Source organism: Battus philenor, unplaced genomic scaffold (genome assembly GCF_028537555.1).
Source record: "Battus philenor isolate CCGP_79_NKW_IND1 unplaced genomic scaffold, ilBatPhil1.0.hap1 SCAF_22, whole genome shotgun sequence".
Classification (NCBI taxonomy): Eukaryota; Metazoa; Arthropoda; class Insecta; order Lepidoptera; family Papilionidae; genus Battus; species Battus philenor.
The window spans coordinates 12,378,652-12,396,554 of record NW_027181685.1 but is presented as its reverse complement, the minus strand read 5'-3'; the positions used below and the strand labels follow the sequence as shown (position 1 = coordinate 12,396,554).

Below are 17,903 nucleotides of genomic sequence, written 5' to 3'. Positions count from 1 at the left end.
ACCCTGTATAAGCAGTGGCCATATGACACAATTCATATAGGAGTCACCCGTTCATCGAACCCAAAGGTGTCTCATAAAAACCTTTGAAATACAATTGCTTTACTATATTGTACTCGGCACGTAAACGGACGGACAAAATGTACAAAATGTTAAAACAATCCGGATATGAATTTTTGTTAATACGGATATCGGAAGTAATTTTATGTTCTTTATTTGAACTCAAACTATTTCAAAAGGTTTTCCGTTATGTGATTTATTAACATAGCATTTTAACACCTACGTATATACAATTTTATTGTTACGTATTTGGAGCGGGTCTCATTTTAGTGATACAAGGATTTATGTTAGAATAGTGTTTTAGTCAAGTTCGTTTTTTTTAATGTAAAAAATTTAATTTTATTATATGTAAAAAACGTTTATTTTAATATTTTTTTGTTTTATGGCTCCCGTTATTAGGGGTCTCTCGTTCTTCGTCTCTGTATCTTGTGGAAGATCAGGGTCATTTCTTTTCGTTTAATAATTTTTCCACATATTATTTTATTTCCGCACTCTACATCCATTCATCTTAAGTTCATTCATTCTACATTTCGTCTGTCTTACCCTTTCATTCCATTCCCCTCTTTTCCGATTCCTTTCTTCCGTCACCTTATTCCTTAGTTCTTTTATTTTACAAAATTTCGTTTTACGGTTTTTATTTTGTTTACAATAATTTATTTATTTGGTTTTACAATTTTTATCTTATCCGTATACCGTATCTTCACCCTTTTTAGTAAAGTTTATTATTTAAGTTAAATTTGAGAAATTGAATTTAAAAGTTCATTTTAATATTACACTAATATTTTATTTATTTATATTTTTTATTTTAATATGTACTCGCTTTCTATTGCTCCGATAGAACGTCCTATCTTTACTGTATTTTATAAATTAAATTAAAACTTATTCTAATTTACATTAATATTTTATTTCTTAATAAGAGTACGTGAAATGTATTCTCTAAATTGATCGCATTTTTTCTCCTTCATAATCTTTTTATATATATACATAAGTATGTCTGTATATGTGTATGTTCTGTACACGTTAACTACCAATTATTAATACTTCTTTTGTTTCCATAGTATGGTTGTCTGAAAGAATTTTGCCCCGTATGATAAGACCGTCCATTGTATTTATTAATAATTGTGACATTATTTATAGTTGTTTTGCTAGAGTGTACAATAAATAATATTAAATAATTAAAATTGTATATATTTTTAGTATATTAACTATATATTTTAAGTATATTGATATATATGTCACAGCCAGCGCGAGACCTGTGTCTTTTGGTGTCTCAAAATCCTTGCCCAGGTGCAATGAGCTGCCGTTCCTGACCAGAGGGTCTGTTTTACAATAGGTGACTTTCGCATGTAGACTTTTCCTGTTTTAACATACTATAATACATATGCGAAAATTTGTGTTAATGTATTCTAATAATCTTGTAATCAAAACTCTATGTTCTCGCTAGTGATGTCTTTACACTTTCGTATTTTTCCTGAATTAGCCTATTTATTATTCAATCCGCGTACGAAATTAGTCATTGCAAACAATCGGCATGTGCCACGCGCTTTGCGGTACGTTAAGGAGAATCTTCACAATGACACTTCAATTGAAATGTCAAATAACGCGTACAATTCTCAAAATCGTAATTGCTGTATAAGTACTAAAAAATGTGTTTTTTATTTTCCTTATTTGATTCAACTATTATTACGTTTAGTACAACGATGATGTACCCATGAATTACTCTGTACAGGATGTTTGACTAAAGCTTGAAAGAGTAAGCTGAGCAACAAGGACAGACCTGCGATCATAGGTCGCGGATTCGATTTCCGGGATACGGTCATATAATTTACACTTTGTACATTAATTATATAGGATTAATACTGCTCAAAAATAAGTTTCCAGAGGATGGGCAGCAGTGTCCTCTGCGTACCATAATACCACACTGCGATCGCCAATCCACCTGCCAATCGTGGCGATTATGATATATCTCCCCATAGATAGATATCTTTGTGGGAGACCTATGTCGTATACTGGGCGTGTTTAGGTGGAAACGATGACACATTAATAAAAAACTAAAGATTTCAGAAATTATAAATACGTAATAATAACACAGTAAGAGAAAGAATTATAAAGGCTCGAATTAATACATATTAAAATTGACTAACAAGTAAGAAAAGGACCAATATTTAGCCACTTCCGCACATGCAGTGGTAGTCGTGCAATGAAATGCACCGCCCGCCAGCCCGCTGATAAATGCGTATGCGGCAAACAACGCGAATCACACAACCGCCACCACCAAATTACTCAACACGTGTTTCACCCCTCCACGGGGCATCTTCAGGAGTTATGTTACACCAATTAGTGCCAAACACAGAGTTTTTGTCTCTGCATTTCATTGCACGACTACCACTGCATGTGCGGAAGTGGCTAAATATTGGTCCTTTTCTTACTTAGGATGGACTTCCGCGAGGTAACGCCTGATTCCATTAAATAATTGACTAACAGTTGTAGTCGAGCGGTAGAGGCTTGCGATCATATATCGCGGCTTCGACTCCCGGGATAAAATGTTTTATAATGCACGCTGACGAAAATGAAGCATCATTTTATCTGACCCTGCAGAACTTGTACTATTAAAAATTACTGGCCCGTCGCATTCGAACAGAAAAAAAACGTAACATATATTAGGGTGATCACTTTATGCATGGTAATTAGAAAAAGGTGTAAAGCTTTAAAGATTTTTACTTATCAATCATCCTGTATAAAGTATTAATGCATAGTTTAACATTCCTTCGTGTCAATGCATAGTTCCAATTAAATGTTGAACTCAATCTCTACCGTTAATATGAAGGTTTCGTCGCCGGAAAAAATTTAAAATTACTTCTCTTTTAGTAATTATCGACAGATATTTTCATAGAATTTCTTTCATGGAGTACGAATAAATCTCGCTATTATGAAAAAATAATTGAGTTTATGGAAATTACGTAGTTAGATGAATTGTCAAGAAATGCGTAGAATTTTATAAATAGATCGAGCATTTTATACAGATACGTCTCTGAGTATATATAAAGCATTTCGCATTTTATACCATTAAAGTTTGCACCAATTAAACATCTTACTTCGAAATTCGATCATAGTTTATATTTTTAAAACGAAACTAGAGAATGAAAAAGAGAAAAGGTATTAAGTAAAAATGGCGGTTAATATCCATTTTATTTTTCGACCGCCACAATGGCCCGCCTTGCGCTTTGTTGCCACATCCCCTGACCATGACTCTCTTTACTCGTGGTCGTCACTTGAGACGACGATTTGTCATTTTGGACCTCTACGGCCAACCAATGCCACTTCATACAAGCAATTCTTCGATTTAAATAAAAAACAAGAAAATCTACGAGGTAAAAAATATCGTGTCAAACTGGCTTGCCTCGTTGTCCTATGGCGAAAGAATAACCTGGACTTAAATCGGCTAAACTAAAAAAAAAAAAAAGTGATAACTCATCTGTACATAATCCTCACGACACAGGCTTAGCCTAGTGTGAGGGTTATAGGAAATAGAAATTTTAGAAATAAGTAAACTTTGTTAATCTATATCGCCAAATCTAAACTGTAAATAATTTTTGTCAATAAATCTTTTCATTTTCATTTTCATTTTTCAAATCACCGACATTGCAGCATTGCTGTTGATATATTCAGAAAGTATCTCATCATCATGCAACGGTCATGCCATCAGCATGCAATAGTTGTTAATTGAAAAGGCACATTACGCCGGCTATTAGAGACGGATTACGTGCATGAGTTTTACACTCGCGTTGCAGGCGGCGTGTTCTGTGCTGAGATGCGATAAGAAACATTGTTCTTGTGTACATTGGTAGAGGAGACACGTGTATAAACACAAAGTCATTTTTAAAATCTCTCGATTTAAATCAATCTTATGTCTTTTGAATTATAAAACTTTTGACTTAAGTTTTAACATGATATCGATTTTATGAATTTCATTGGCTGTCATTTCAATCATAAGACGTCTAAGCGGCCTTCCCTATAGACTGCCATTGGAATAGCTCGGAACAACTCGGAACTTTAGTTTCGTCACTTCAGAAAAAGGCAGTCGTATTGTGGTAGTATATGCGCATAGAACGCTACTATCCATCCTCTGAAAACTTGTTTGCGAGCAGTAGCAATCATACATGATTAACTCATAAAGTGCGAATTATAGCAACACTATACACTTCTATATACAGGGTGGTTAGTAACAGATATCGTCGTTTCATCTCATAAACACTAACGGAAAGGTATAATACTCCCCCAAATATATCTATATAGGGGATATACCATAATCGCCACGTTTATCAGACGAGTTGTCTTTCGCAATGTGGTATAATGGTACGCAGAGGATGCTGCTGTTCATCCTTTGGAAACCCTATATAATTAATGCACGTAGTGTGAATTATATAAGGTGTATCGCAGGAATCGAACCCGCGACTTAGGATCGCAAGTCTAAGTCCTTTACCGCTGATTCATCACCGCTACGAACATTAATTTGGGTCGAGTACATTCAAAATATTCAAATAATTGTAATTGGTGTTATAAAACGTAAAATAAAGGAGAATATTTCAAAATGAAAACACAAAAGACTTATACTGAACGCATTCAAGTCATAATTTATTATTATTTCATTATTCAACCCCCGAAGACTCATCGGTTTTGCCCAAACCGCTGTTAAACGTGACATGCTTTTCATTAGATTTACAAGAAAACCACTACATGAAAAGAGTGAATATCAAATCTAGTGACTTTTTCTGAAGGCAACTCAGATTTGTCCACATCTATCGCTAACACACAAGTGTTGAAAAATTTAAGGCTAAAGGTTAAAAAGAAGAGAATACAAGCTCCCAATGAAAAACAGACGTCACATACTAACAGATTGATAAAAAAATAAAACAAAGTAACGAAGTAATATGTTTAAGTGACAAGAGCGATATTAAACCAGTTTACAATGAAATAATTTAAGTTCACGTAATGCCAATTTATGAAGGATCAGTGTCATAAGTTTTAATAATTCCTAATTATTTCGTAAGGCATTGAATAGAGACTTTTATAACGTCACTCTAATTCACCCCTTTATTTAAATACTTATAAATTGTGTTATGTAAACAATTTATTATGCCTACTTGTGTTATGTTTTTGCAATTTTTTTGTGCTGGTATCCACCGTAAACTAACAAGGCGTATAGCAGAATCTTTGACTTATTTTGAGGCATGCCCGACCTTAGTCTTTCTAAAATTCTCACGCTCCCTTATGTAACATGTATATTTTTATATTGAAGCAAAACAGTTAAACTCGTGTCGAGTCAAACAAATTGCCGCCTTAACAATTTAATTGAAGATAAATAAGAAGGTAAACATTATATTAAAAAATTATAAACTAATTAAAAACAAAAATGGAAAAGTATATAAATAGAACAGATAAGATAAATAAAACGGTAGAAAAAAATAAAATTGGTAAAACTACTGTTATATAGAGATATAATTTACTGTAGTACTTTAGAGGAAGAGAAGGAAGGTAGTGTGTATAAGAAGACAAGTAAGCCGGGAGAGTAAGATATTGTGACAAAAATAGATGAAAAATGAAATAAATTGTGAAGAATGTAAGGAGAGATGGAAAATAAAAATAAAAAAGGTCAAAAATCTATTTAACACAATAAAAAGACCCTGTCTGTCCCTAGACTTGGAACTGAGCAAATGAGTAATTATTATATAAAAAAAACAATTAAATTGCCCATGATATAATCTAGTAAGTACCCTGGATACTTACTAAATACTGTAAGGATGTGCTGAAGACAGGATTTCACCATACAGAAGCGTATTCCAAGTAACTATTTTATAAGATTTACTCAACTTTATATTAAACAAATTTGATACAAAATTACTTGCATAATTATAATTTTTACGTACCCCTATGTAACAAATATAATTTCAATATAAAGGGAAAGACTTAAACTCATGTCGAGTCCACTTACAAATTGCTACCCTTAACGATCTTCCTCCATGGGCATGGACCCCATAATGTGTAACACCAGCCTCCCTGATAGGCGGCGATGACAAACAGGCGCTCATATCCCTTTGTAAAGAGATCGCCAAAAGGGCGATAGAAAGAAATAAAACAAACAGAGTATAAAAAGATAAATAGATTAAACACGTAAATAGAAACAAAACTGTGATAGAAATAATTATAGAATAAGTAATAATGTGTAAAAAATAATGTAAAATAAAAATATAAATCAAAAAATGTAAAAAGAAAAAGGGAAGAATGATAGACGAACAGAGCAAAAGGGTAAGAAAGAAGAAATGTGGTATAAAAGAATGGAATGAAAGATCATGTGAAGAATGGAAGCAGAGAACGGAAATAAAAAAAAATAAAGAACCAAGTGAAAAAAATAAATTTCCCAAAAAAGACCCTGTCCCACCACAAGATAGGGGTACGAGAGGCCCCCAACAGCGGGGGTCATTAAAAAAAATGTATGAGTGTGTCTGTGTGTGTGCGAAATGAAAGGCAATACAAATGAACCAGTATGTTCCGCTTAAATGCTTCTCTAATGACACATAAGTGTCATATATAATAAAGTCATTATTAAATCAATCACTTTAACTGTAACATATTATTATCATATTATGCAACAGATACTGCAACATACATCCATGTATTTATTTTCATTGTTATTTATTGTTAGGAAATAGCAATTGATAACTGTATTGAGTTTTACTGCCACTTAAAACATTTAAACATCTATCTGTCACCGTGTTCGAGGAAGTTTCTAGATTTTTTTAATTCTGTTGACATATCTTTATGGACATGTTACGTAACAATGTAACTGTAAACATATTGCCTGGATGTTGGATAATAGTTTAAACATATTCATATATTCCACACGTGTCTATCTCTGTCGCTTTTAATTAGTAAATTACAACAGACTATCAGAGAACACAATCAGATGTTTAAACATTATGGAATTTTTACAATTATGCTTCATCATACACTATAATAATGGTGATAATATAAAATGCTATTGGTTCAAAATACCGCAATGATAACGAAGGTCTTTGACCAATGTGTGTTGTCGGTGATGACATTGATCCGAGACGTGGTCACGATAGGCCTTATAAGAAGGCTCAAGTTCGCACAGAGATCAATGGAGAGGGCTATGCTAGAAGGTCACTAACGTGGTAGAATTACTCGCATAAAACTGAGAGGCCGACTGTTGACGCAGAGTGAGTAAGAAATGGAGTCTTTAATATGCCTAATGCCTTCCACGAAGGTGCTAGATGTAGCTCGCTTCCAACCAGTCCTATTAAAATCTAAATAGGAGGCCTATATCCAGCTGTATATCCTTTGAAAGGAATAAAAATAAAATATACAAATGTTATGAATGTCCACTTTGACCTTAATGAGATAACTGCTAGATTGAAGTGACAGTAAGATAGACACATTATGACAATGATGGCAGTTGAGACCGAGGGGTTCTCGAGTGGAGATCACGAGGTGGTGGACGTGGCGTGGGTAAGAAACCAGTAAAGTGGACCGACGACATGATCAAGGTCGAGGGAAGTAGCTGGATAGGAACTGTGATGATGTGTATTTAAACTGTCTTAAAGCTCAACGATATGTCTGTTCGATAAACAGTAACACGACAGGACATTGAAAAGCAAGCCCACGAGTTTTGTTACCGAAAAAGCAGTAGACGCTTCTACCACAACATCCGTTCTTACGGGGCGGCAGCCAGCTCCCTTACCGCGAACAGCGTGGGAGAACCGAGGTTGGATCTGGATCTCTCCTTGGCTTGCCTATGATCAACGCTACCGTTCCAATACGCATATACACAACTTCAACATTACACAGCTCTACTCGGGTAGAGCAGTTTACTACATGCAAACAACTTCGTGCAATTGGAAGGCTTCTGTCAAGCTTTTGTTATATTTAAGTTCACGGATCCTTCCGCTCCGTGAATTCAGTTCCGATGAAACTGTGAAAGCCTCCGGGCTAACAGCTTCGACATCAACCGATAATAAGTAAGTAGACGCTTCAAGCGCCATCTTCCGATGAACCTGTAAAGGTCTTGTAAATTTAAAATACTGAAGATCTCTTACAAAGTGAAGGTTTAGGAAGCTTCCATGTCATCAATTAGTCTATGTCATACAGTTTATTACGATCAGATCAACATAAATAATTATGTTTAGTACAATCATTCTTTTACCTATATTTACCTAAAATATACAGGATGTCCGGTTATACGTATAAAAGATATAAATGGGTGAAAAACATAGCTCATTTGACTGTCAAATAATATAAGGTACACCGTATTCAAAATGTAAAAAATCGTTTCGGAAATAATAAATAACGAAATGATTACTGCATATTGAAATTAATAAAAATTTACTATATGTCCCTGCAAAATTTGTACTGCCACTTGACATGTATTGCGTTCCTATAGAAAAAATAAATAAATGTAAGATATGTTAGATTGATCACTTAATATAAGCTGATTGGAAACAAGAGTAAAAGCTTTAAAGTGTTTTTGTTGCTATAAGCTATATATTCGTCCTTTTAAAGCTCTACATATAAACAAAGAAATAGAGCCGGTAGAAGCATGCATAAGTCCCTCACTGGGTGCACAAATGACAAACTTAAATTCTGTTGGCTATGCTATAATGATGAGGATAAGGAAGTAATAGTATAAAACAAAAATATGTGTCAACATTTTAAATTCAAACTTTGAAAATTTATTAACGAAAGCAAATTATTGATTTCAAATAAACGAATATACAGCTATGCTAGAAAATTATAATCACAAAATCAAATTCCAAGTATATATAATACAAGTCATCTATAGCATAATACACGTGCAATTAACTGTAAAATAAAACGTTGTATTTACCGATATGCATTTTTAAAAGTATCAGGGGATGAAAAAATTATCATTTTAATAAAAACAGTCAATAGATGGCGTTAATAGTGTTTTGCAGCTCGGTATTGTTATATTTATACGAACTGAATTTCTAGCCCCGGCGGTCTCGATGCACATGTCATACACTACTCACCTACACATGACACGGCGGCCGCGTCCGCCTAACCCGCGTTCAAGCGAGGGTGGTCCGGAGAGGCCCGTGTCTCTCCCGACCGCCGAATAGTCCTCGCTTCGTGCTACATACTCAACAACCCACTCACTACACTATACACCTACACGGTTATAGTTTTCCGCGTCTTCGTCGTAACTGAGGTACGATCCCCAGCATAAATTTTTTAGTCCGTGGACCTCTGTTTCCATAGACTCAATTTTGATGAAGCTGTACAAAGCCTGGACCGGCTAGCAGAACAACATCAAATAGAATAGAATTTCTAACATCAAATTCGACGAAAGGTACTCGAGTGATGACCACGAGCCAGTAGACGCGGCGTGGATAGGCCCCTTCATTAGGAGGAAGGAAGTCGCTGGATGCGAGCAGCAGAAGACCGGTCATAGTGGCGATTTTTGTGGGAGCCCTGTGGGAATATATATATATATATATATATATATATTCTCAAATATTTTCCAAGTTCGTATATGCAAATCGCATCGTGTAGAAACATGTGGGCTTAACCAAGTACAAATCCTTGATTAAATCGAATTAAATACAAGCGCGTATATAATTTTAGGTTCTATCAAAGTGCTCTGAATAATTCAATAGATGACACGAAAACCTATTAAAGTTTAGTTCCTTGTGATAATTGTAGTTCGCCAAACGGCTCACGGTCTCGCAGATTGGTTCCGGTTTTGATTCGCAACGAGCATGACACTTCCACGTTACATGCGCGATGATAGAGCTGCATGAAATAAAAAGTGTCATGTAATTTACTATTATTTATTTAATCAGTATGTCCAAGGCGGAGTACCTGAAAGACATTTAGGCGTTGCATACGCACTGATAAACCGAAAAGAAATAAAAAGTGTCATGCCATTCATTTTCGTTTTTTTACTCTGTACACCCAAGACGGAATTTGAATTTTTTGAAACTTTCAAAAAAAGGGGAGGACTACCTGAAAAAAACTCTTAATAGAAGGGAAAATAGACGGCGGCGACCAACAGCCCGCGGACCCATGAGCTGATCCAATCATGCCTGAATCACGCTCGATACAACAGTAGTCGAAGCAGTTCACACGACCGAAGATCGGAACAGATGACGTAACATAGTGCATGACAAACGTTCCAAGAAGTGTCACAATCCTCGGTGATAAGAGATATGTTGTAAGGAGGTAAAGGATTTACTAGGAGTAGAGAGGTTTTTATAAAAAAAAATTAAACATTTTTGCGTGCAATCTGTATGTTTGTTCCATATTGAATTCTTGTGTACATTTCACATAACCACATGCTACATAATATATAATTATATTGAAGATTGTTACAACAATTTCTTTGCCAAAATAGAACATTATTATAACATACTAATATACTGTATATAGTATATTTTATTATTAGAGTCCATATCCCACGGTCAGTAGCGTCCGTGCCTTTGTTTTTACATTTACGTTTAATAAATATTTCCGAAAATTTTTTGCTCACCTTTTTGCATGTTACAGAGTTTAAATAAAAAAAAATGTAAGTCTCTATCTATTTTAACGATGCCCTAACAATGTCCAGTTTTTAAGATTACGTTTCGTGCGACCACTACCTCTGCTTATTTACATTTATATTCCAATTTATATTCAATGTGTAATTATATTTATAGGAGGATATTATTAAATACTTTATTTACTTAACTAGTTTCTATTATTATATAGCTATGGAAGAGCTATGTTTGAGTTTTCACTACGGAATCCATTCAGGAACGAGATCGAAATGAACGAAAGTAAACGAGGTGGCCCAGCTGATTGACAAGTTGAAGGTGGTAGTGGGCAGGTCATATAGAGCGCAGAACAGATGTATGGTAGAGCCTTAAGGTTCCTGAGTGGCAACCACGCCGCCAAAACCCTGCAAAGGACTAACACACGTTGTACAAAATACATTGTCAAGGTTGTCCGAAGACGGTGGATGGAAACGGCCATAAAATCTATTTGATAGACCTATGTTCAGTTGTGAACATCCTATGACTGAAATGATGATTATTATTAGATATTCATGTATATATAATAATCAAATTTAAAAAAAAAGTTTAATATGAAATTTTTGTTAGTAAACCAGACATAACCATGATAGTGTAAATAAAAGAGCATAAGAGAAGTTTCTGTGGTAAGAGTTCAGGTTATATCAGGGGATAGTTGACAGGAAAGTATAGACCCCAGCCTTTAGTTGTGGCGATCTCTGAAAGAGGCATATGCCTTGCAGATGATAAATATTAGTTTAGCTAAGGCTATAAATAATCTTTATATTATATGGAAGTCGACAGTATGGCCTTACTATTGAAATTTTACGACAATACGAAGGAAAACCATAACATACACTTATGATATTGCATGCAAATGAAATTAATAATGTTTACTCTGTCGATCTTCCGCGTGTCGATGTAGATGCGGGGGAACATGTATGTCACGGTCGCGCGGTCAACGACCCCGACGTATCGCGCTTTACTAAATCTATATGCTAATCTGCGATAGCAGCTGCTATATACATAGCACTTGCGATAAATTTCATATTAAATGTTCCTTAATAAAATCTTATGTATATGATGATTGTAATGAAAGGTTGTGGTGAATATATTACTCATTAATCGCCCTCTATAAAATTCAGAATAAGTCGAAATAATTTATTTTTCCTATTGCAATGCGATACGCTAATAATTTCTGGCAGTACAAAATCTGTAGGCACAGATAGTAAACAATAAATAATGTGTAGTTATCGGAAATTTTTTTAACGCTTTTTACAACAATATTACCATTATGTTATTAACTATATAAAAGAGTGAGAGAGAAAGATACATTCATCCCTTTAAATCTTTTACCTTGATAGTTTACTGTATCCATAACAGATTTCTAATTTTAATTGAGTATTTTTAAACACACAGCCTTGTGTGCCAGCATTTTTAAATTAAGAAATCTTTCGATGTTTAAAGTCCTAAGCTAGAAAGTTTCCTCTTACGTGCGATCACTTTTCTCTTCAATTTTTTTTATATGGTTTGATCCTTCTACAATGTTGTTTAAAGTAAATGTTTAATATTATGTCACCTATGAAGAAACATGTAACAGAACTATTTATTATATATGCGGTAAATTTTAATGTACTCTTAACTACATATATTTTGATATGTTTATTCATCTGAATGGCTTTTGCAGACTTCGTAGTTTCGAGATGGTAGAGCGCAAAATATGTTTAGCCTAAAATCTCTATTTAAATTGCAAAGCTTGGAAGCCTTCTGGGCAGCCTCGTCTTGGGCCGATACATACTATTGTGTCTCCGGATTGGGAGGCCTTCGGGATCTTGGATCGGTTAGACCGATGCTCCATGGAAGAACGTACAAGGCACAATAGACCTCTTGAAGAGACCCTTTTAACCGAACTTCAATTCGGAAAGCGTTCGCGCAAAGAGAAATGGAGGATTAAATTCCAGTAATTAAGAATAAAAGATTACTTATTAATCGCATTTAATGTTGCCAGATTGTAAAACACTAAGCTATTTGCGATAAATATATCCGCCATTATGTAACCTTATTTAAGGATATCTAAAAAAATACCAGCAGTGTGTACAATTATTAAACAGACAATTTACTAAAAATTTATTAAGATTCAAATTCCAAGTTTAGATTTTTTACGATATAAAATATAAAAATATTTTCGTTACTTTCCAATGCTAATATAAATATATTATTATATTACGTCACGTGACCGTGACTTCGCTTGTCGCGATCGCTTTTGACCTGACCCACTTTTAACCACCGCTTGTTACAAGCGGACGAATTTAATGACCTGATCACTTTTGGATATATCCGGACATCCTCAAATTTTGACTTGAAATTTTATTTACGATGTAAATATACAATTGGCAGGCTGATTCGCGAACGCAGTATGGTATTATGTCACGCGTAGAACGCTGCTGCCCATCCTATCTTATTAAATAGTAATCCTAATTTTGTAAACGCTTTTTTGAAACCATTCATTTATGAAACCGTTGATTTTTGGGAAGCATTCACCATACATTTATAAAAAACCAAGTACCCTGTATATGTAATTATATACGGAACGATTCGATCGAATATCTCTACCGTTGGTTTATGGTAGAGATCTACAAACTCTTGTTATTATACCAGAGTCATGGTCCATATGTAAAGTCTGAACTAATTCATTGTTTCAGGAGAGCCTCGATGATGTCGCCGCGTCAACTCATGCGCAACTCCAACATGACTCAGAAGTGGCAGAGACGCGAGATATCAAACTTCGAGTACCTCATGTTCCTCAACACCATTTCTGGTAAGTTTTTAGTCTTATTGATGTTATAATACGATCACTGTTTTGATCAAATCTTACAGAAATAGAAGGAGGTATCGCCCAATGATCAGTTTCTCAAGGTTTACCTTACCGTATGTCATTTTTCTTATGGCCCCCGTTTTAGTATCTCTCGTTCTCCCCTACGCATAAAGCAGGGACTATTTCTACAATTTTTCACTGAATATTATTATTGCCATACTTCTTAATATCTTCCATTCATTTCTCTTTTTTTCTGTTCACGATATCTAGCTTTCCTTTTCTTACCTTTCCTTTTGTACATCGCCTCACTTCCATTGCCTTCTCTGCCGGATCCTACATTTACATTTTCTTTTATTTTATTGCTTTTTTCATTTACTTGCCGAAGCTTAATTTTAATGTTGTTTTATTTCTTTATTATCTACATAGTTAATTTTTTGCCGACTTTTAAATTTATCAGTTTATTATAACTTTTCTATCTTTTTTTATTTTATTTAAATTATTTCATTATTTGTTAGATTCTATCTAAAGTCCTATGACCTTCCTACAGAAGTCTAAAAAGGATTGGCGACTTTCCTTAACTTCGCTAGTCAGGCTATTGGATTTGTCTTATGTTAACAGTGGTTATGTGACGTAAGTGTCAATCAAACATATAAAACATAAATTAATTGAAAAACCTCTGCTCTTGCGAAGAGTTTTGGAACCCTGTGTAGGGTAGAGTATGCGCTATTACAATTTGATTTCGAAGCCTATTCTGGCCTTTCCTTTATATATATTTAATTTTTTTGTCTAAAAAGCATTTCAGAGCTTCCCAACGTGGGAGCCACCCCCCATAAGGGGGCGACTTGATTGTCAAGGAGGAGGTATCGAAAGTGGACTCGACACGAGTTTAAAAAAATAGATGTTACATTTGGGGCCGTAACAATATTAGAAAGACTAAGATGAGGCATGGTTAATAAAAGGTTGAAAAATACTGACCTAGTTGATAATTTATTCGATCGAGCAGTTGTAGCCCAGCGGTAGAGTAATAAGACTTGCGATAGTAGGTCGCGTGTTAGATTCTCGACATACAATTTAAAATGTCACACTTTATGCATATTATTTATATAGGATTGTCACAGTGTCTTCTATGTATTACCACACTGCGATCACCAATCCTTCCGCCTAGCTTAGCGATTATGGTAGATCCCCCATGAATATCTTTAGAGAAGGCGATAAGAACAATTTACAATATTTGAATGAGATTGATATTGTAAAATACTCCACTATCGTTCACTCACAGGATATAATATATATTGAAGTGAAAATTAATCGTATATGTTTTGTTTTTTGAAAAGTGTCGACTTTTTTTTCACTTCTCCTCTGCATATATGTACGATGCATAATCTAGGCCTAGATCAAATAATTTTTTTTAAAACATACTCCTCAACACTTCTACGTGGGTTGTCTTCGTGATAGGAAATGCCAATAACAGTACAAGTTTTGACAGTACAAAGTATGCAGGGACAGATAATAAACAAAAATTAAATTTTAATATACAATAATTAAAATATGAAAACGCTCTTTATTATTATATTATCATTACATTACTTATTATTTTTGAAAACGTATCATACTTTTATTGAGAACAAATGAACTATACTTCCCTCTTTTACGCTCTTTATTATTATATTATCTTTACGTTATTTATTGTTTTTGAAAACGTATTCATACTATAATTGCGTTCATATGAACTATACGTCCTCCTTTTAAATCTGTTACATCTATAACCAACCCTGTATTGTCCAATTATTTAAAACATGGCGCCTACATTGCAAATAAATATACTAAATTAGTAACTTCATAATATTATTAACAACTTAATAGTGTATTCATTGCATAACCACAATTGTTTTCATCTACAATCGCTTGTATAAGGAAGCGTAAACCTATACACTTGACACCTATTACGTAATCCAGGGGTGTTCAACTCGCGGCCCGAGATGAATGTTTTTGTCCAGTCAATGTGTATTTTTTATTAATAGTCGCTATATATCTCTACCCTAAAACAGTAGAGACCTTGTTTCTCATTAACAATTTTTTTTATTTCTCAATTTCCTATTTACTGTATTAAATTATTTAACTCTAGCTCATGTAATTGTTTTATGTCGATCTTTATTTTAGACTTATAATAATGCATTTAGCGTGATGGTATAGCTTTGAAGTTTTTTTTTATAATTTTTAACTTTTTAATATCTAATTAATTTACTTCTAATAGATTTAACCTTTTCTGTCTTAACTTTATTCTTATACACTAATTTGTTATCAGTGTATTTAATGGACCAACTTTGAAAGTAGTCATGGCCAATAAAATTTATTCCGAGTAGGAAAGATAGTGAAGAAGAGTTTTCAATACAAAGACGTAAACAATAATTTATTTTTATATGTACTGTAATAAACATTACAATGTAAAATTATAGTAGTAATTTCTGTGAGTGTTTTTAAGCACACAACCTTGACAATTGCACGCCGGAAGATATTTTTTTCAAATTAAGAACTGTTTTAGTGTCTAAAGTCGTAAGCCAGATGTTTCTCCTTACGTGCGATAACTTGTCGTCAATTTTTTTTTCATTCTTTAATGAAAGTAAAATTTTAATGACTTGTCCCCTACAAAAGAACATATAAACACGTGAACATGTGGGGTTAGCTCTCAAATGAAACTCGCAGGACGATTAAGCACGAAGCGCGTTTATTGGTACTGATTTATAAATATAATAATTTAAACAACTATTAAAACTGGTTAACACATTAACTACGTTATTACAAAGTACCGTATCTGAAAGTGCGCCAGAACACGATACCCGGGTCCTTACTTAAATCTACTAAAGCCTTCATTCTGGTTGGAGATATCGCCATCTGGTCATTTTGGCTAATTTTTCGAGACACGGATGCGAAATGAATCAGTTTTAAAATGCACTACCCTCGTCTCCGTGTGCGACACAACGCCACACTCATCAGCGACTCAAACCGAACTCTCCCAACTCCGATATCGATTCATCTAAAATTTCTTTTGAGGAAAGGTTCTCAGCTTTCTCGGAAAATCTAGTAAATATCATTTAGTCAATAGAATAAGCCACGGTAGGCATCTAAGGTAATTAGAGCTCTGAGTTCGAAAAAACTGTAAAAACCAGAACGGCTAACAGCGTCCAGCACCAATCGAACATAAAGGTGCAGGTCGCGGAGCGCGGGTACCTAAATTAAAAAATGAACATTGATTTTTTTGCGACCCACCTAAAATTTTAATATTGTCTTCTTCTTGAAGTGCCTCTCCAACTAGTGGAGGTTGGCTATCAGCTTCCTACTCTCTTCCTTATTTTTAGTTCTGCGTAATAGCTCAGCAGCGCTGGCGATTCCGGTCCACTCTCTAATGTTACGAAGCCACGACTACTTTCTCCTACCAACCTTCCTTTTACCAGCGACCTTTCCCATCATGATAAGTTGAAGGAGATTGTATCGTTGGTGTCGAAGTTTAATATTGTATTTGACCTAAATTAGTTTTTAAGTTTAACACCCCTGTCGTTTCGTATTTAGTTACGTAAGACATGTTACACTCCCCATAGCGGTAATCGATCCGACGCGTAGTGTTTCCTTTGAGAAGTTCATGTAATTCGTAAGATCAATACGGGCGTTCTTTCGACCTAGATTGTAAATGTTGCGACATCGGTGACTGCCGTCGAGTCTCGCTAAACACCGAATTGCATCCGTTGTGCCGGACACGGATCTCTATATAACCTACATTGTTTTAATAGGTGTGCCTTTATATATACATTTTTCAGCAATGGTAACCCGACGTCAGAGGGATAAATCGCAGTTTCGATTCCAGAGATTTAATTTTATATAATTCACACTTTATGCATTAGTTATATAAGATTGTCAATGCTCACAATCAAGTTTCCAGAGGATGTGCAGTAGCGTCCTCTGCGTACCATAATACCACACTGCGATCGCCAACACCCGACTTCCCCCTTATAATAATAAAAAAATTGAATCAGTAAGGACATGTTTAGAACGTCTCTTTCTGATCTTGAAGAAGGAAGGAGTATGCGTGATGCGTTTGCTAAGTTACCTATAGCTATAACTTTTTTATGTCGTTGACCCCTTGCCAATATTTTCAGTGTTAGGTAGACCCCCTACTTACCTGATATTAATTTCCTGTAAATTTCTAACTGTAGTGAAGTTTAGTATTAAAAACTTAAAGTAAAAACACCTGTTAATTTTCACATTTATTAATTGAATTTAAATTAAAACTACTCAAAATAAAATTTTGTATCTGTTATGTAAAATATACGTAAAATATTAATTACTTTTTACTTCATAGGTACTTTTATAAATAATGTAAATATTTTGATATTATAAGATAGTATGATGTAAGTAAATAGGTACTATCAGTGTATGTGTTAAGATCCACT

General features: G+C 34.3%; 2 protein-coding genes across 2 annotated transcripts in view; one reads left to right on the top strand and one right to left on the bottom strand.

Annotated features, from left to right (window-relative positions):
- rg (rugose) overlaps positions 1-17,903 on the top strand; it is a 728,321-nt gene that overhangs the window by 672,808 nt on the left and 37,610 nt on the right. Inside the window, exon 41 of the mRNA XM_068766997.1 lies at positions 13,346-13,461. Within this exon, the coding sequence (XP_068623098.1) occupies positions 13,346-13,461 (116 nt within the window). The remainder of the gene's footprint in view (positions 1-13,345; positions 13,462-17,903) is intronic.
- The window catches only part of LOC137923736 (facilitated trehalose transporter Tret1-2 homolog), an 81,145-nt gene that overhangs the window by 55,831 nt on the left and 7,411 nt on the right, over positions 1-17,903 (bottom strand). The window lies entirely within an intron of this gene.